Source organism: Mobula birostris, chromosome 10, assembly GCF_030028105.1.
Source record: "Mobula birostris isolate sMobBir1 chromosome 10, sMobBir1.hap1, whole genome shotgun sequence".
Lineage (NCBI taxonomy): Eukaryota > Metazoa > Chordata > Chondrichthyes > Myliobatiformes > Myliobatidae > Mobula > Mobula birostris.
The window spans coordinates 8756645-8777433 of record NC_092379.1 but is presented as its reverse complement, the minus strand read 5'-3'; the positions used below and the strand labels follow the sequence as shown (position 1 = coordinate 8777433).

The 20789-nt window shown below is 47.7% G+C and overlaps 1 protein-coding gene across 2 annotated transcripts in view; it reads left to right on the top strand.

Annotated features, from left to right (window-relative positions):
- The first annotated feature begins 16153 nt into the window (after positions 1-16153).
- paf1 (PAF1 homolog, Paf1/RNA polymerase II complex component) overlaps positions 16154-20789 on the top strand; it is a 60421-nt gene continuing 55785 nt past the window's right edge. Inside the window, exon 1 of one of the 2 annotated variants that reach the window (XM_072271156.1) lies at positions 16154-16231. In XM_072271156.1, the coding sequence (XP_072127257.1) occupies positions 16188-16231 (44 nt within the window). In that variant the 5' untranslated portion in view covers positions 16154-16187. The remainder of the gene's footprint in view (positions 16232-20789) is intronic. The other variant, XM_072271157.1, reaches the window with a different exon arrangement.

Genomic DNA, 20789 nt, shown 5'->3' with positions numbered 1-20789 from the left:
CAGGGGATAGGAGTGCGCATGCGCAGTGTACAGGGGAGGGGAGGGGAGGGGAGGGGAGGGGAGGGGAGGGGAGGGGAGGGGAGGGGAGGGGAGGGGAGGGGAGGGGAGGGGAGGGGAGGGCGGGGCTGCAGCGTGATTGACGGCGATCTGAGCCCGGGGAGCTTGCGGAGCGCCGGACCCATTGCTGCAAAGTGGCGTTCAGGACAAAGGGGGCCAGGTTAACATCGGGGATGAGGGGCGAGCACAAAGGATGTTGGAGCTCAGTCAGCACATTAGTGAAGGGTAAATTCACAGTAGACTAAATTCGGGCGAACGAAGGGTTAGGTTCCAAAAAAAAAAATTATGCGAAAAATCGGATACCTTGACTTCTGTGGGAGACACCAGTTACATGGGAGATTAAAAGAAAATGTTAAAAGATCGCCATCGGGGTGGAAGATAACTTTCCCGTTCGATTCAGTTAGCACTGAAGTAACCGGCTAGCCAACGTGGGAACTGCGGATTCCTCCGGAAATGGGACAAAGGTCAAATTCCTAGAGATGCTGCCTGGCCTGCTGCGTTTACCAGCAACTTTGATGTGCGTTGCTCAAATTCCATTAGGCTGTTTACCCTGTCTGGCTGTATCATGTTTTACGGTGGTTGGCATCCAGCTTAATGGTGCATTACCACCTGAGTTGTACTCGGCTCTGTGGAACTGGATGGGCCCAGACCTGCTGGAAGTGTACAACGCTATGCTTCTGGCCGGCAGTATGTCTGAGTCCATGAGGAAGGGCATCATCACCCTCATCTACAAGCAGAAGGGGGAAAGGGAGGACATTAGGAATTGGAGACCCATCTCTCTCCTGAATGTGGACTACAAGATCCTGTCCAAGGCTATCGCCAACAGGGTCAAGTCTGCTCTGGGTCAGGTGATCCACCCGGACCAAACCTGTGCTGTACCGGGCAGGAAGATCTCAGACAGCCTCGCGCTGCTGAGGGACACCATCGCCTACGTGCAGGACAGGGGGGTGGACGCCTGCCTGGTCAGCTTGGACCAGGAGAAAGCCTTCGACAGGATATCGCACACGTACATGGCGGACGTGCTCTCCAAAATGGGATTTGGGGAGGGAATCCGGAATTGGATCAGACTGCTCTACACAGACATCCGTAGTGCAGTCCAGGTCAACGGGTGGGAAACGGACAGCTTCCCCATCAGGTCTGGAGTCAGGCAGGGCTGCCCCCTCTCCCCTGTCTTGTTTGTCTGCTGCATAGAACCCTTTGTGGAAGCCATCAGGAGGGATGAGGGCATAAGAGGGGTGACGCCGCCAGGCAGTGGAGGGACCCAAGTGAAAACCTCCCTGTACATGGACGACGTCACCGTCTTCTGCTCTGATCTGAGGTCAGTTCGCAGGTTGATTGGCACCTGCGAACAGTTCGAGCTAGCGTCGGGGGCCAGGGTCAACCGCACGAAGAGCAAAGCCATGCTCTTTGGCAACTGGCCCGACCGATCCAGCGTCCCCTTCACCATCAGGTCTGACCACGTGAAGGTGTTGGGGATCTGGTTCGGAGGGGCTGAGGCGTGCAACAAGAACTGGCAGGAGCGGACTGCCAAGGTGAAACAGAAACTGGGACTGTGGGGAGGGTGCTCCCTGTCGATGACGGGCAAGAACCTGGTCATCAGGTGTGAGGTGCTCTCAGGGCTGCTGTACTTGGCGCAGGTCTGGCCCGTCCCCCGCTCCTACAGCTCGGAAATCACCCGGGCTGTCTTCAGATTCGTCTGGGGATCCAAGATGGAGCGGGTGAGACGGACCGCCATGCACAAGTCCCTGGACAACGGGGGCAAGAATGTCCCCAATGTCGCCCTCACCCTGATGGCCAGCTTCGTATGTGGCTGCATCAGGTTGTGTGTAGAGCCCAGGTATGTGGGCACCAAGTACCACTATGTGCCCAGGTTCTACTTGTCGCCCTGGCTACGAAGGATGGGTCTGGCCCCACTCCCGCGCAACGCCCCAGTCAGCTGGTCGTTGCCGGCATACCTGTCCCACGTAGCAAAGTTCTTCCAGGAGAATGCCTTTGACCACAAGGCCATCAGGCAGTGGTCGGCACGAAGTGTCCTGCAGGCACTGCAGGAGAAGGACGTGATGGACACAGTGGGGTGGTTCCCTGAGCAGACTGTCCAGTTCATCTGGCAAAATGCCTCATCGCCAGATCTCACCAACAGGCACCAAGACCTCGCCTGGCTGGCGGTGAGAGGGGCCCTCCCAGTCAGAGCCCTCCTGTACGCCCGGAATGTTGTCCCCGCACCCCACTGCCCACGGGAGGACTGCAGTGAGGAGGAGTCTGTGACCCACCTCTTTGCACACTATCAGTTCGCAGAGAGGGTGTGGAGGAGGATGGACGGGCTAGTGTCACGTTTCATCCTCAGCAGCTGCGTAACAGAGGACTCTCTGATCTACGGGCTGTTCCCGGGGACGCACACGGAGACCAACATCCGGTGCTGCTGGCAGATCATCAACTCGGTGAAAGACGCTCTTTGGTCGGCCCGAAACCTGATGATCTACCAGCACATGGAGATGTCCGTGGGAGAATGCTGCCGACTGGCACACTCTCGGCTGCAGGAGTACGTGCTGAGGGACGCACTGAAACTTGGTGCAGCCACCGCAAGGGCCCGGTGGGGAAGGACCACAGTATAGGTTTCCCCACCCGTGGGAGTGGGAGGGGTCGGTGGGTGGGGAGTATACCCCTCAACAATGAGATGCTAAGCTGAACTACTGGAGTGCCACATGGGTGGCTATAAACACGGATATTTTACTGAGTATAATGGAAACGTATGTAAAGGATGAAAAGTTATTGAATGGTTTATTGTATATATTTATTTTTGAATAAAGTATATTTTGAAATAAAAAAAAATTACCACCACCCTCTGCTCCAGAATGTGCACTAGACATACATTCTAAATCCCTTCACCCAATCTCTCTCACACACACACACACACACACACACAAACCTACACTTCACCCTCCCATCTTTGACCATCCTAGTATCCTATTCCTGTTTATTCGTCATATTCTATAAAAAACCCCTGTACCCCTTAAAAATGCTTAAAAATACCCGGACTTGTGCTCTCTCACCCATGCCCAGCAACCCTTTTAATGTGAATTCCTGCATCCCCAACTCCCTTAATTTATTTCTCATCATCTCTCTCTGTATCCCATACTTCCTGCAACACAAAACTGCATGTTCTACTGACTCCTCTTTCTGACATTCCTCACACAATCCTGTCTGGTGTGTCCCTATCATTTTCAATGTTTTGTTTAATGCACAATGCCCCAGCCTTAACCCAGTCCACACAATTTCCTCTCTCCTGTTTCCATTACCTACCCTAGTAACTGCAACACTCTTTTGTATTTGATATAAATGCCTCCCTTTCCCCTCCCTGTTCCATCTTTCTTGCCACATTCGGTTGACTTTTTCCCAGATTACACACTTAACCTCTGCTTTATTGATACTAATGTGCATTTCCACATTTTCTTTCTTTAACGCCCTCTTTGCCAACTCATCTACCCTCTCATTCCCCTTCACCCCTACATGTGCTGGAACCCATAGAAATTTTACCTGACCTCCCTGATTTGCAATTCTTGTAACTAACTGAAGGACTTCATAAAGTACATCTTGCCGACTGTTTGTGTGAAAAGACCTTAAACTTGCTAGAACTGAGGATGAATCTGAACATATCAATGCTTTGACTTGTCTGGCTTTCTGCACCCATTGCAACGCAACCAACACTGCCAGCATCTCCACTGTAAACACTCCTAACTTATTAGATGTTCTTCTGCTGATTCCAATTTCTTTTGCTGGTATGACCACCCCAAACCCTGTCACTCCTGTTGCAGGTTCCTTCGCACCATCCGTATAAATGTGAGTATAATCACTATACTTTTCCATCACATGACAGTTAAATGCATTTACCAAATCTGTTTTATATCTTTCTTTCCTTTTTACCTCTAACAAATGCCAGTCTATGTCAGGCCATACAAGCTTCCATGGAGCTACAACCGGATAAACTACTGAAGGACTTATCCTCAGATCAAATACTCCACATTCTTTCGCGATATCATTCCCTACCCGACTAAAGGTATCCCTCTGAAACCTCCCATTTTCCCAGCACTCCTGCAACACTCCTTTAGTAGGGTGAGAATCATTGTGCCCCTGCAAGTTAGCCCAGTAGTTTGCCATCAGTTGCATCCTTCTTAGTTCCAAAGGCATTATTCCCATTTCTACCTGTAGGGCTGACACTGGTGACGTTTTAAAAGCCCCACTGCACACTCTCAAGGCCTGAGCCTGAATCACATCCAGTTTCCTTATAAGAGACCTAGCTGCTGATCCATATACTATATTTCCATAGTCCAACACAGATCTCACTAAAGCCACATACATTCTCTTCAACACTGAACAACTTGCTCCCCATTCCCTACCAGTCAAACATCTCATCACATTTATTACTTTTTTACATATCTCCTCAACTTTCCTGATATGGTCTGCCCATGTTAATCGTGAATTAAATATAACTCCCAGAAATTTAAATGATGCAACCCTTTCTAATTCAACCCCATACATCCTTAACTTCTTCCCTACCTCAACCCTTTTCCTGGTAAAAAAAATACAGATTGAGTTTTGTCTACTGAAAATCTACATCCCCAATCATAACCCCACTCCACCACTTCATCAATTGCTTCTTGTAGTTTCCTGATTATATGGTCCATGTTCCTGCCTCTTTTCCACAAGGCCCCATCATCCGCAAACAGTGACCTACCTATATCCACTGGTACCTTTGTGAAGACATCATTGATCATAATCATGAAAAGTAATGGGCTAATCATACTACCTTGAGGTGTGCCATTTTCCACTATGTACTGTTTTGATAATTCTGATCCAATCCGAACTTGAATTTTTCTACCAAACAAAAAATCTTTAATCCAATTAAAAACTCTCCCACCAACCCCCACCTTGTGCAGTTTAATTAATAATCCTTCCTTCCACATCATATCATAGGCTTTTTCCAATGTCAAAGAACACTGCCACTACTGACTCTCTATTTGCCTGGGCCTTCTTTATTTCAGTCTCTAACATAATCACTGAGTCCATGGAATTCCTTCCCTTTCTAAAACCACTCTGATAACTTGCCAGCATTCCTCTTTTCTCAAGCTGATATGATAACTTTTCTGTTACACCCTTTCCATTATCTTACATATACTTGATGTTAATGCAATTGGTCTGTAGTAGTGGGTTTTGACAGATCCTTGCCAAGCTTCCTTATTGGAATTACTACTGCTTCTTTCCATGCACTTGGTAATCTTCCCTCCTCCCACACTCTGTTATAAAAATGCAGCAACTTCAAGAGCGCTCCTTCTCCTAGATTTTTTAGCATCACAGAGCATATCAGATCTTTCCCTGGGGAGGTTGGTCTCGATCTCTTTATTGCTCTCACCATTTCTGCTAATGTAAATGGATCATCAATTATATCATCTGTTCCTTCCCTCCTGCTTAACACACCTGGGTGTTGGCTCATTATTCTTTCCCTTCTTCTTCTCCCTTCTTCAGACAAATTTTCTGAACTGTGTATCAGTACAAATGACTTGGCCATGACCTCAGCCTTATCCCTACTGGAGACTGCAGTTTCCTCCTCAGATATCATTACTGGATATTCCCATTCCTTTCTATCTCCTCCCATCCTCTTAATCATTCCCCATATCTCTCCCACAGGTGTTGTTCTTCCTACCTTGTCGCAAAAACTCCTCCAACTTGCCCTTTTAGCTTGACGTATAGTTCTTCTCACCACTGCCTGTGCTTTCTTATATTGAACCAAATGCTGCATATTATGGGTTCTTTTAACTAGCCTGAATGCTCTTTTTCTGTTTTTTTGTTTTGTTTTTTACAGCCTGACAACATTCCTCTGTCCACCATGGTACCAGTTTTCTATTCATCCTATTTTTACTCCTAGGTATGGATCCTTCTGCTGCCATGATAATTGCTGAAGTCACCTGACTGTTTAATTCATCTGCATTTCCAGAAATATCAATCTTTGTCAACCCTGCTTCACTCAACTTCTGGAACTTACCCCAATCAGCTTTTTCAAACACCCACTTTGGGGTTCCGCCACCTGGTCTTACTTCAACTCTTTCACCCACTGAACACAAAACTGGGTAGTGATCACTGCCTACTGTTGAAGCAGTCCAAACTCCCCAGTTACTAATGCCAGCCAAGGTATTAGACACTGACGTAATATCTAACACTGACTCAGTTCCTGTTGTTATATCTATCCTTGTGCCACTACCATCATTCATACACACCAAATCCCTTTCTTCCATCAAATCTTCAATTACCTTTCCATTTGGATCTGTAATCTGATCCGCTATGAGCATTGAAATCTGCACACCACACTACTTTATGTCTGTTTTGTCCTTGTATCTTTAATAGGCTGTCCAAATCCAACCTTTTACATGGATTGTAGTAGTTAATTATAACCACTCCCTCCCCTCTCTCCCACATTTCCACCACTATGTATTCCTGATCATCTCCTTTTTCCAGTACCCTATATGGTACACCTTGCTTGATTAACATAGCACAACCCCCTCCTCTCCCTAGATTTCTATCTTTCCTTATCATTGTATACCCATATACCACAAAGTCTAAAGTTGGTTTCAACCAAGTTTCCTGAATACACACTACATCCGGTTTTACAACCATTTCTTTAATAAAGTGCTTGAATTCCTGGCTATTGGCCAGTAAGCTCCTTGCATTCCATTGTAAAAGAATCACCATAATTAGTATTAACCAACACATGACACTTCCTGGCTTGACTGATTACTGAGGTTCTCCCTCACTTCCTCCCATGTCAGTCCTACTAACCTTAAATGGTTTACTGCTGCTTTTACCACCAGCTGAATTTTGTCACTTTTTGACTTTACCTCAGCAGTACTATTAATCACTCCTGCAATGAATCTTACTGGAGCCTTTTTGTCTACATAAATCCTGTCATTTGTTCTTTGTTGCATCTCTCGTATCCCTGTTGCTCCTTGTTCATTAGGAGCATTATTCTGTTCTCTTGACATTCTTACAGCTTCTGCATAAGTGATCTTTCTTTTCACTCTTATTTCTTGAATTTTAGTCTCCCGTCTCACAGCCTCACACCCACTATATGCAACATTATGAGCTCCTCCACAATTGCAGCATTTTGGTTGAACTCCTGTTCCGCACTTTCCATATTCATGATCACCCCCACATCTAGCACATCTCCTCTGCCTTTTACAGTTCTTAGCTACATGTCCAAACCTTTGACAATTATAGCACCTCAGTGGCTTTGGCACATACACCCTTACTGGGTAACTCATGAAACCCAGGAACACCTTCCTTGGCACTTTTTCTTCTTCGAATTCAATCAATACTGATTCACTTTCCTTTTTCATTCCCTCCTTTGTTGTTTTCAGTCTTTGAACATTCATTACTTTCCCTCCTTTGATATTCCTCTTTATCTCCTCCATATTTATACTCATTGGTATCCCCGTGATCACTCCTTTACAACCACTGTTTTGTGCTCCCACCCTCCCAGTGTATTCCACCTTGCATTTTCCTATCTCTTTTAGCTTGAGTGCTTTCTCAAGTTGTTCCTCATTCGCACATCTTACCAATAAGTTGCCATCATTAAGGACTTTTGCAAATACTATTTCCCCTATCTTATTTGTCAGAGTTGTTGTTAGCACAAACGGGTTAATTTTCTTCATATGTCCCTGAGCCTTCTCATTAAACCTAATTATGACAACACCTCCTCTCTGAGCTTGTTCATCTTCCTCACTTTCAGAGCTTTCTCCACTATCATTTCTTATTCTTTTATTCCCTTTGTCTTGGTTTTTATTCATCTGACCCCTCACTACCTCCTCATTCCCGTTATTTTGCCCTTCACAATAATCCACCTCTCCCCAGCTGCCTACCTCTGGTCCCAAGTCTCTATTCCTCTCCTCCTCCACTTTCTTTCCCTCAATCCCGCCCCTTATCTTGTCCGCCATTACCAGACCCACACGACCCCCTCCCAGCAATTTCCGTTCCTTCCCCACTCTCTTTCCCTCAACAGGTTCCAAAACACACTCACGCATCAAGCAAAACACAGCCAGCTTCCAGTCAAGCCAACTCCCAACTCCCCAGGCTGTTTACCCAGGGCTCCAATGTACTTTTGATGCATGGCTGTGGCTCTTTAAGGGGTGGTATGCCATAGATTCCCAGTAGGTTACCGAGATGCTGTATATTTCCCTCGGGGTTTACTCCTGAAACCTCCCCCGTGAGTGGGTATGGCCGCAAGGCAGCGGAGGTTTGAGCCTCCCAACTTTCACCCTGCCCTCAAATTTACCCGGCCCGTTTCCGGCACCTCCCTCCCCTTTCACCATCTCTCTGTCTCTATATCTGGAGACAGCTTATGTGCTGATGTCTATTATAAACCGACGGATTCTACCTCTTCCCCACCCGGTTACTTGAAAAAACGTCATCCCCTTCTCTCAATTCCTCCATCTCCACCGCCTCTGCTCTCGGGGTAAGGCTTTTCATTCCAGAACGAAGAAAATGTCCTCCTCATTCAAAGAAACGGGCTTTCCTTTCGCCACCATCAATGCTGTTCTCAACCATATCTCTTCCATTTCAGCACGTCTGTTCCTACCCCATCCTCTCGTTACCCTTCCAGGACTGGGGTTCCTCTTGTCCTCACCTACCACCCCACCAGCCTCCGCGTCCGGCACGTAATTCTCCAAAACCTCCGCCACCTCCAACGGGATCCCACCACCAAGGGCATCTTTCCCTCCCCCGCACTTTCTGCTTTCCGCAGGGATTGCTCCCGACATGACTCCCTTATCCATTCGTCCCTCCCCACTGCTCTCCCTCCTGGCACTTAACTTTGCAAGCCGAACAAGTGCTACACTTGCCCTTACACCTCCTCCCTGACTGCCATTCAGGGCCCCAAACAGTGGTTCTAAGTGAGGCAACACTTCACCTGTGAGCCTGTTGGGGGTCATATACCGTGTATGGTGCTCCCATTGTGGCCTCCTGTATATCGGTGAGAACCGATGTAGATTGGGAGACTAAACAAGCAGGATCTCCCAGCGACCACCCATTTTAATTCCAGTTCCCATTCCCATTCCGATACTGTATGTCAATCCGTGGGCTCCTCTACTGTTGTGATGAGGCCACACACAGGTTGGAGAAGCAACACCTGGTATTCTGCCTGGTTCACCTCCAACCTGGTGGCATGAACATCAGAACTTCAGATAATGCCTCTTCCTCCTTCATCATTACCCATTCCCTTTTTCCTCTCTCACCCTATCTATTTGCCTGCCCATTGCCTTCCTCTGGTGCCAGAGAGTTGCGGATCTGTGGAATGCCTCTCTGCCTCAGAAGGTAGTGGAGGCCAATTCTCTGGATGCTTTCAAGAAAGAGTTAGATAGTGCTCTTAAAGATAATGGAGTGAAGGGATATGGGGAGAAGGTAGGAACGAGGCACTGATTGTGGATGATCAGCCATGATCACAGTGAATGGTGGTGCTGGCTCAAAGGGCTGAAGGGCCTACTCCTGCACCTATTGTCTATTGCCACCCACTTCCTTTCTTCCATGGCCTTCTGTCCTCTCCGATCGGATTCCCCCTTCTCCAGCCCAATCTATTTCCTAGCTCTTTACTTCACTCCTCCCCCTGTCACAATGGGGTGCTGGGAACGGACCCAAATGCAAGACACAGACACTGAAGTACAGGGAACAGGACTTGACTAGAGTAGGGACGTGACAGGATTCAGACCAGGAGCAGGGACAAGAACGCAGGCTTGGGCTAGGGAAAGCGGGACCAGGACTAGAAACCATGGACTAGGAGACAAGGCTTGGACTCCGAGCCTGAGACTGGACAAGGACCCAGAACCTGGGTCTTCCCTCGGGCTCGGACCCCAGAACCAGGCAAGGACATGACATGGCTGCAGGTTGGGGTCTTGGGTCTTGAGCTTGGCTGCAGAGTCCTCGAGGCTAGGGTTCTTGGAGCTTGGCCGCGGGGTCCTCGAGGCTAGGGTTCTTGGAGCTTGGCCGCGGGGTCCTCGAGGCTAGGGTTCTTGGAGCTTGGCCGCGGGGTCCTCGAGGCTAGGGTTCTTGGAGCTTGGCCGCGGGGTCCTCGAGGCTAGGGTTCTTGGAGCTTGGCCGCGGGGTCCTCGAGGCTAGGGTTCTTGGAGCTTGGCCGCGGGGTCCTCGAGGCTAGGGTTCTTGGAGCTTGGCCGCGGGGTCCTCGAGGCTAGGGTTCTTGGAGCTTGGCCGCGGGGTCCTCGAGGCTAGGGTTCTTGGAGCTTGGCCACGGGATCGTCGAGGCTTAGGTTCTTGGAGCTCAGAGACAGACTGGGAACTGAGCATCAACATAGAGCCAGGACTTATCCTTCAACAAGCCGGGACTCATCTTTAACACGCCACTAACATGAGACAAAACAGAACATAGACATAGAGCCGGGACTTATCCTAAGACAAGCCGGGACTCAGCTTCATCTCCACACCAAGGTGGGACAGGTCGCTCCGTCAGGTAACGGCAGAACGGCCGGATTTACCCAGCAGAGGCAAGGACAAGACAAGACAGATACCCCCACAGGGCAACAGTAAAACAGCCTGACTTACCCCACAGAGGCGAGGACAAGACAAGACAGGACCTTCCACAGGGCAACAGCTGAACAGCCTGACTTACCCCATGGAGCTGAGGACAAGACAAGATAGATCCCCCTGCAGGGCAACAGCAAAACAGCCTGGCTTACCCCACAGAGGCAGGGACAAGAAGAGACAAACACCAAAGAACAACAGACAGTTCCATCTCTGCTCCGGGGAAGCTCCGAGTCTTAGTTCAGCCAGCAACCTCAGCTGGCTACGGAAACAGCCCGATCCCTATCTAGCTCGGAGTGGCTGGCAGCCACTCAGCTGGCCCAGGAAACAGCCGAATCCATACCACAAAGACAGCCCTGACTACCAACAGCAAGCATCAATGAAGCGATGGTTCTCCAACCAGGCCTTGCTGACTACCAACAGCAAGCATCCATGAAACGATGGTTCTCCAACCAGGCCTAGAGATCACAAATGATTCACTAGCCTTCCATCAGCAGGTTGCTCCAAGGGGGACTGACAAGACAAACCAGCAGCCCACACTCAACCCCAAGGCTACTTATATTCCAAGCCCCAAGATGGGAATCAGGTGCCTATGATTAACTCACCGAAACAAGGGACAGCTGGAAGACCCGAAGTCCTGAATCCACGGACCGGACCGTAAACCGAAATGCGGACTTCATGGACCGGAACATGACACCCACTCGCAGTTTCATTTGTCACCTTGTGCTTCTCCCTTCCTTCCTCCCACCTTATAAATCTACTCCTCATCTTTCATCCTCCAATCCTGCTGAAGGATCAACTGTACTCTCTTCCATGGATGCTGCCTGGCCTGCTGAGTTCCTCCAGCATTTTGTGTGTGTTGCTTGGATTTCCAGCACCTGAAGATTTTTTCTTGTTTATTGGAGGTTTGAGATCATCTCCTGCCAACCATGGCCAATGAGCATAATCTGCCCGAAGCAACTGGTGTTAAGATGTCATGGGTAAGTTTTTTTACACAGAGAGTGGTGAGTGCATGGAATGGGTTGCCGGCAACGATGGTGGAGGCGGATACAATAGGGTCTTTTAAGAGATTCCTGGACAGGTACATGGAACTCAAAAACATAGAGGGCCGTGGGTAAGCCTAGGTAATTTCTAAGGTACTGACATGTTCGGCACAGCTTTGTGGGCCGAAGGGCCTGTATTGTGCTGTAGGTTTTTTATGTTTCTATGCCAGTAACCCACCTTTGTCCCTTCTCCTGTCAGTAGAAACGGTTCCACCAAGTTTCGTAGCTAAGCCACACGTGAAGGCCAGAGGCTGGACTTGGTTATCAGAGACTATTCGAGGCGCATGCCATTTACTAGGTTGAACATTCCAAGGATATTTTTTATCAAAGTATCCAAACACTTTACAACCTTGAGATTTGTCTTACAGGCAACCACATAACAAATAAACAGCATAGAACTGGTTTAAGGAAAAACCCCACACACCAAAGAACATCAAATACGTGGGAAAAAAGAACAAATCGCACAAAACAACAAAAAGCCAACAAATAACACAAAGAACATTAAACACTTGTAACAAGAGAAAATCTGCAGATGCTGGAAATCCAAGCAATGCACACAAAATGCTGGGGGAACTCCACAGGAAAAGCAGCATCTATGGAAAAGAGCACAGTCGACATTTCAGGCCAAGACTTTTCATCTGTAATGGAGAAAATCAGTAGTTTATGTTGGTCTCCTTCAGTTTCCAAGGTTTTTTTTTGCCAATTGGCAGGTGGTTGATATATTACTCTTTTGGGTGAGAGAGGGGCTGGTGTTTGAAGTTATTGCTGCTGTTTTTGCATGGAAGTGGCTTGGGGGTTAGGGGTTTGATGTTCTAGCTGTGGTACCCAAGTGGGCAATCTGTGTGAGGGTGGGATTTGGGGGATGGAGTTTGTGAGTTTTATTTCTTTTTTTCATGCGTGGGGGGTTGGGTCTTTTCTTTCAATGCACTCCATCATTTTTCTGTATTTTATTGCTATCTGGAGAAGATGAACCTCAGAGTTGTATACTGCATGCATACTTTGATGATAAAATGAAACTTTGGTCATCAAACCACAGAGTCCCCAGAAGTGAGTCCACAGCCACGAGCCCCCAAGGTGAGTGAAGCCGGTCCAGGAGCCGATGGCTGGAGCCACAGCCAACGAGTCACTTCAGTGCTGCGTCGAAGGTTGCAGGCCACAGCGGCAGATTCAGTTCTGTGCTGAAGCACCTCAATCAAATCACGCAAATCGCGAAGCTCGTACAGCACTGATGATGTGAAACATCAAGCTGCAACCTAAAGTGAGGCTGGGGGAGGCGGTGGGAGCTTATCCCCACTTCTTCCCCCATCTATGACAACCTTAAGGAACCTATATTAAGGAAAAATTGTATACAAGAATTGTTCTATTTCACTAACATTATGTCCTGGGTACTTTGTAGGCTGATGCCCAAGATAGAGCTGACTAGATTTACGACCTTCTGCAGCTTCTTTCGGTCCTGTGCAATAGCCCCTCCATACCAGACAGTGGTGCAGCCTGTCAGAATGCTCTCCACGGTACAACTATAGAAGTTTTTGAGTGTATTTGTTGACATGCCAAATCTCTTCAAACTCCTAATAAAGTATAATAGTGGTCTTGCCTTCTTTATAACTGCATCGATAAGTTGGGACCAGGTTAGATCCTCAGAGACCTTGACACCCAGGAACTTGAAATTGCTCACTCTCTCCACTTCTGATCCCTCTATGAGGATTGGTATGTGTTCCTTCATCTTACCCTTCCTGAAGTCCACAATCAGCTCTTTCATCTTACTGAGGTTGAGGTTGCTGCTGCGGAACCACTCCACTGGTTGGCATATCTCACTCCTGTACGCCCGCTCGTCACCACCTGAGATTCTGCCAACCATGGTTGTATCGTCAGCAAATTTATAGATGGTATTTGAGCTATGCCTAGCCACACAGTCATGTGTATATAGAGATTAGAGCAGTGGGTTAAGCACACACCCCTGAGGTGTTGACCGTCAGCGAGGAAGATATGTTATCACCAATCTGCACAGACTGTGGTCTTCTGATTAGGAAGTCGAGGATCCAATTGCAGAGGGATGTACAGAGGCCCGGGTTCTGCAACCACGATCAGGATTGTGGGAATGATGGTATTAAATGCTGAGCTATAGTCGATGAACAGCATCCTGACGTGGGTGTTTGTGTTGTCCAGGTGGTAAGTTTGCTAGTGACACCACTGTTTGTTGCTGGAATGACAAATCAGCATGTTGGAGATTGAACACCTCGTTCAGTGGTGCCATAACAACCATCTTTCAAGGAAAGAGGACCGGGTCGAGACAACAGAGACTTTTGGAGAAGAGGAGTTTGGTGGGTAATAAAATGGACGAGTTGACGGTGCTAGCCAGGTGTCAGCGAACATTTCAGGAGAGCAGTGTGATGTGTTTTACTGAAACGTGGCTGCACGAGGACATACCCAATCAAAACTTTTCCATGGATTGCTTCCAGACCATTTGGGCTGACTGGAAGTGCACTGAGAGCGGTAAGCGTAAAGGAGTTGGGGGCTTACTGTAAACAACAGGAATTCTGCAGATGCTGGAAATTCAAGCAACACACATCAAAGTTGCTGGTGAGCACAGCAGGCCAGGCAGCATCTCTAGGAAGAGGTACAGATGATGTTTCAGGCCGAGACCCTTCGTCAGGACAAACTGAACGAAGAGTTAGTAAGAGATTTGAAAGTGGGAGGGGGAGGGGGAGATCTGAAATGATAGGAGAAGACAGGAGGGGGAGGGATGGAGCCAAGAGCTGGACAGGTGATAGGCAAAGGGGATATGAGAGGATCATGGGACAGGAGGTCTGGGGAGAAAGACGGGGGGGGGGGGAACCCAGAGGATGGGCAAGGGGTATAGTCAGAGGAACAGAGGGAGAAAAAGGAGAGTGAGAGAAAGAATGTGTGTATAAAAATAAGTAACAGATGGGGTACGAGGGGGAGGTGGGGCTTACTGTTCTGGTTAACAATGGATGGTGCAATCTGGGTCATATTACCATTGAGGAACATGTTCGTAGACCGGATATTGAACTTTTTACTGTTGGACTCCGGCCACATCCCACCGAGATACAACACTGGGTGGCACGGGAGGTCGTTCCTGCCTGTGGCCATCAAACGTGCAGCTCCTCCCATGGAGGGTCAGACACCCTGAGCCAATAGGCTGGTCCTGGATTTATTTCCATCTGGCATAGTTTTCATTTTGTTGTTTGATTGTTTGTGGTTTTTGTATTGCTATATTTACGCTCTATTCTTGGTTGGTGTGGCTGTAATGAAACCCAATTTCCCTCGGGATCAATAAAGTATATATATCTATCTATCTTTCACTCAACGCCAACAAAACCAAAGAGGCATGGTAGCATCGACGTTACTGTGACGCTATTGCAGTCCGAGGAGAAGGAAACCAGGAGAGGTCCATGAGCCAGTTCTCATCAGAGGATCAGAGGTGAAGAAGATCAATGAAAGACCGCCCAACTTCGGCATTCATCCCAAGTGCAGAAGGCCACAAACTGTGCAAATGCAGACAAAGGAAAGGACTAGTATTATTAATAATAACTAAGTAATAAATTCCAAGAAGAGGAGATGAAGAGTCCTTGAAATTGACTCCATTGTTTGTGGGGATAGTTCAGTGATAGTGCAGGTGAAGCTGAGTGAAGTTATCCCCTTTGGTTCAGGAGCCTGATGGTTGACTGTTCCTGAACACAGTGGTGTGAGTCCTGAGGCTCCTGCACCTTTTTTCCTGATGGCAGCAGTGAGAAGAGAGCATGTCCTGGATGGTGAGGATCTTTGATGCGGAATGCTGCTTTCCTGCGACAGCGTTCCGTGTAGATATGCTCAATGATGAGCAGTGGTTTAGCCATGAAGGACTGGGCCGTATCCACTACATTTTGTAGGTCTTGTAAGGGAGTGCAGATGCTGGAAATCTTAAGTGAAAACAGCAAATACGGAAAATACTTGGCAGACCAGACGGCATCTGCGGAGATCGAAGTCAAGTTTATTACCATCGCGTGCAGAAGTACAGTGAAATAGTTCCAGCAGCAATTCCAGGCTTCGTGCCAGTATCATCATGAGAAAAAATAGAAATGAAACACAAATTTTAAAAGAAGTAATCAAAATTAGAACAAAAAAAAAGAGACGTTTCCGTCAGAGCCAAGACAGAAAGCCAGGTCATTAAGATTGTTGCACGGATCAAGGTAGGAACGGTGACAAAGAATAGATGGCAGTGGAATTCGACAGGTGGACAAAGAATAGTGAAAGTTATTAATCGTCCTTGATCTGTCAGGTTCCGAGACGGGAGCAGCATTGGGGCGTGGCCAGTGCCCGGAGGCGGAGCAGCAACTGCGGTGGGGGATGGGGGTGGGAGGAGTCTGTGCTTGAAGGGCGGAGTCAGCATCAGCTGCGTTCTCGCCGCCATTGTCACCTATAGCGCATGCCCTTGGCGCTCCGCGGGGCAGTCTGGGACTCGTAGTGCGGGAGACCTCTGCATTCCCGTCAGCCTTCGCGCGGCGCGGTGCCATGGCGCCCACAATACAGAGCGCGCAGCGGGACGATGGCCACAGGTGGGTCCGGGGCTTGGCCTTTGCTTTAAAACTTGTTGAGTCGGGGAGGTCACTCCCTTGAGTAAACGCCCTCCACTCATTACCGTCTTAGCAGCTTCTGATCCTCTGGATGTTCACACTTGTTACCTCGCCCAACTCATGGGTAAACCCCTCTCCGCCCGGATCCTCTGGGATGTTTGATTGCCCACTCCCACCTGGATCTCAGGGGCATAACCCCCTACCCCCGTCCCACCCGGATCGACTGGGGTGTTACATAGCCCCCCTCCCACCGGGATCCCCTGGGACATATACCCCCCCCCCCCCCCCCCCGCTGTCCCACCTGGATCGACTGGGATGTTAACACCTTCCCAGCCGGATTCCCTGTGGCAGTTCAACAGTTCAACTCTCCTGTGGAAGGAGAGTGCAATAGAGGTTATGGAAATCGTTGCCACAGATGGTTGTGGAGGGCATATCAGAGTCAGGTTTAATACCACCGGCATATGTCATGAAATTTGGTAACTCTGCGGCAGCAGTACAATGCAATACGTGATAATGGGGGAGAAACTGTGAATTACAGTAAGTGTGTATGTATTATAATTAAATAAGGTGTGCAAAAATAGTGAGGTAGTGTTCATGGGATCAATGTCCATTTAGAAATGGTTGGCAGAGGGGAAGAAGCTGTTCCTGGATTTGTGGCCCCAGCAGTACTGAGCATGTACTGAGGCAAGAGAAGTACAGGTGTGGGATAGAGGAAGGGAGAAAAGGAGAGAGAAATAGGGTGAAAAGGGATATAATATATTTAATAGTAGTGAGGTAGTGTTCATGGGTTCAACAGCCATTCAGAAATCTGATGGCAGAGGGGAAGAAGCTGTTCCTGAATTGTTGAGTGTGTGCCTTTAGGCTTCTATACCCCCTTCCTGATGGTAACAATGAGAAAAGGACATGGGATTGGACAGGCTAGATGCAGGAAGATTGTTCCTGATGTTGGGGAAGTCCAGAACGAGGGGTCACGGTTTGAGGATAAAGGGGAAGCCTTTTAGGACCGAGATTAGGAAAAACTTCTTCACACAGAGAGTGGTGAATCTGTGGAATTCTCTGCCACAGGAAACAGTTGAGGCCAGTTCATTGGCTATATTTAAGAGGGAGTTAGATATGGCCCTTGTGGCTAAAGGGATCAGGGGGTATGGAGGGAAGGCTGGTACAGGGTTCTGAGTTGGATGATCAGCCATGATCATACTGAATGGCGGTGCAGGCTCGAAGCGCCGAATGGCCTACTCCTGCACCTATTTTCTATGTTTCTATGTCCTAGGTGGGGAGGGGGGGTGTCCTTACTGATGGACGCTGCCTTTTTGAAGCATCGCTTCTTGAGGATGTTCTGGATACTACAGAGACTAGTGCCCCTGATGGAGCTGGCTAGTTTTGACGAATTTTACAACTCCCTGCAGCTTACTCGGATCCTGTGCAGTCGCCCCTCACCCCATACCAGACAGAGATGCAGCCAGTTAGGATGTTGTCCACAGTCCACCTGCAGAAATTTGTGAGTCATTGGGTACATTTAAAGTGCTGGTTGATAGGTTCCTGATCAGTGAGGGTGTCAAGGGTTTAGGGAGGAGGCAGGAGAATGGGGTTGAGAGAGATAATAAATCAGCCATGATGGAGGAGCAGACTCGATGGATTGAATATTCTGATTTGCTCCTATGCCTTGAGGTCTTGTGGACCATTCAGTGTGTAATCCTACCTACACTGATATGACTTTCCAAAATGCATCACCTCACTCTGTATTGATAATCCATTTGTCACTTCTTGGCCCACTTGCCTAAATGATATAGACGAGAAAATCAGCAGATGCCGGAAATCCGAGTAATACATGGTAATGCTTAGATGATGCCTAACTTGCTGAGTTCCTCCAGCATTTTGTGTGTGTTGCCTAATAATTGATTAGATCCCTCTGTAATCTGTGATAATCTTTCTCATTCTTTGCAACACCTCCTATTTTCGAGTCATCTGCGAACTTGCCTATCGAGCCTCGTGCATTCACCTCCAAGTAATTTATGTAAATAATAAATAATAGGATCACAATAGTGACTGATGCAGCACACTGCTGTTCGCCAAGAAGGTACAGGCAGTCCCCGAGTTACGAACAACTCGTGCTGACGATCAGCCTGCCATAAAGCCTATTATACAGTATTAAAAATCTGTCGGCTCGAGGAGGGAGAACGCCGTCCACCATTTTAAGTCGGATCGCGTTGCCGTTAACACTGTGTTGAGTGTGCAACTTTGTATTTGGCTTAAATTTTTCTTAGCAAGGTTCACCCTGACCACCCCCCCCCCCACTTTTTCAGTCAGCACCGCCCCCACTTGTCCCATTTAACCTGTCTCAGTGCGGGTGGACTTTAAGATCCGGGGGAAGCTCGGGACCCGCTGCCCGCGGCTGCTGCTGAATCTGCAGTGTTTCTGTTCTGTTGACGGAAAACGATCACGATTGAAAATAAAGTGGAAATAATAAAATGATCAGAAAGAGGTGAAACGCCATCGGTCATTGGAAAAGCGTTAGGCTACAGTCGGTCAATGATCGAAACAATTTTAAAGGATAAAGTGAGAATAATGGAGCATGAGAAAGGCCCTGCCCTGATGAAAGCTACAATTATTACTAAGCAACGCAGTGGTTTAATTATTGAAATACATACGTTTTTTAAGTGTTTTACAGTATATGCATTGAAAGGTAAAATATATACTAAGTCAAACGTTTGACTAGCTGACACTAAATAATACCAGATGTACCTGTTCTGACTTACGTACAAATCCAACTTAAAGATGGACTTAAGAATGGAACTTGTTTACTTGTTTGTAACCCGGGGACTGCCTGTACAGGAGCCTCAGGACTCACACCATCATGTCCAGGAAATTATCCCTCAACCATCAGGGCTGTGAACCAAAGGGGATAACTTCCCTCAACTTCACTTGCCCCATCATTTAAATGTTCCCACAACCACTTGACTCATCTTCAAGGACACTTCATCTCATGTTCTCGATATTTATTGCTCATTTGCTTATTTTTTAAAATGAGTTATTTCTTTCTTTTTCCATTTGCACATTGTTGTCTTCTGCAGTCCGGTTGATCGCCCAAAATTGATTGGTCTTTTGTTGATTCTATTATGATTATTACTCTATTAATGATTTATTGAGTATGCCTGCAACAAAATGAATGTCAGGGTTGTACATGGTGACATACGTTATTTTGATAATAAGCTTACTCTGATTTTTTTTTTCTGAGAAATAACTTTTCATCACAACCTCCTGCTTCCTATCTCTGAGCCAATTTTGAATCCACCCAACTGGCTCTTCCTGAAGTCCAAGGGACCTAACCTTCCAGACCAGATGTCTGTGCGGGATTTTGTTGAAGGCCTTGCTAAAAACCAAATAGACATCATCACAGTCCTATCCTAATGACCTTTTGGGGGAGCTCTTAAAATAGAACTTAGAACCTCTTGGAACATGACTTTCTGTATCCAAACCATGCTGACTCCTTCTGGAGCATATTTGCTCTAGGTGGAAGTTTGGTTAGGTACTTGTCTGGAGCTGGGTGTTGACAAAATATGATTAGGTGCATGGACAAAACCAGAGACCAGTGTGGTTTTGGATATGCTATGAGGTTTGGGAGTGTGGACATGAAGGGATAAAGCCAAGAAGGAAGCCCATGTTTGAAAATCTGCCGATGCTGGAAATCCAAAGCAACACACACAAAATGCTGGAGGAACTCAGCAGGTCAGGCAGCATCTCTGGAAAGGAGTAGACGGTCGACGTTTCGGATCAAGGCTCTTCTTCAAGAAGGGTCGGGGGAATGTCTGAATTAAACAGGGTGAGAGAAAAGTGCTGGCTGGAAGGTGATAGGTGAAGCCAGGTGGGAGAGGTCAAGGGCTGGAAAAGAAAGGACCTGACAGGAGAGGAGAGTGGACAGCAGGAGAAGGAAGGAGGGAGAGGGACCCAGGGGGAAGTAATAGGCAGGTGAGAAGAGGTAAAAGGTCAGAGTGGGGAACAAAGGGAGGGGGGAATTTTCTTCACTGGAAAGAAAAATCGATATTCATACCTTCAGGCTGGATACAAGCCCATGCTTGTATTTGTGTGTGAGGGAGTGCGTATGTTTTGGGCAGTCTCTGGAACCTCACCTCTGAATCAAGGCCTTCCTTTATGAAACCAGACTGACAGCCGGTGCGTAACAGCTACTGCAAACCAAAGAAATCCATGCCAGTAGTAACTTCCTTTTCCCTAATGAAGGTTGCTGCAAAATACCTAGGACCTTCACCATGGTTTATGCCTTAAACGATTATTTCACTTCTGAATGGATATTGAATCCCTGAAGACTTAATATATAATAGTAGTGAGGTAGTGTTTATGGGTTCAATGTCCTTTCAGAAATCAGATGGCAGAGGGAAAGTAGCTGTTCCTGAATCATTGAGTGCGTGTCTTCAGGCTCCTGTACCTCCTCCCTGATGGTAGCAATGAGGAAAGGGCATGTCCTGGGTGATGTGGGGGGGGGGGGTTCCTCTTTAATCAGTGAGGCAGCATGTTAGCATCGTGG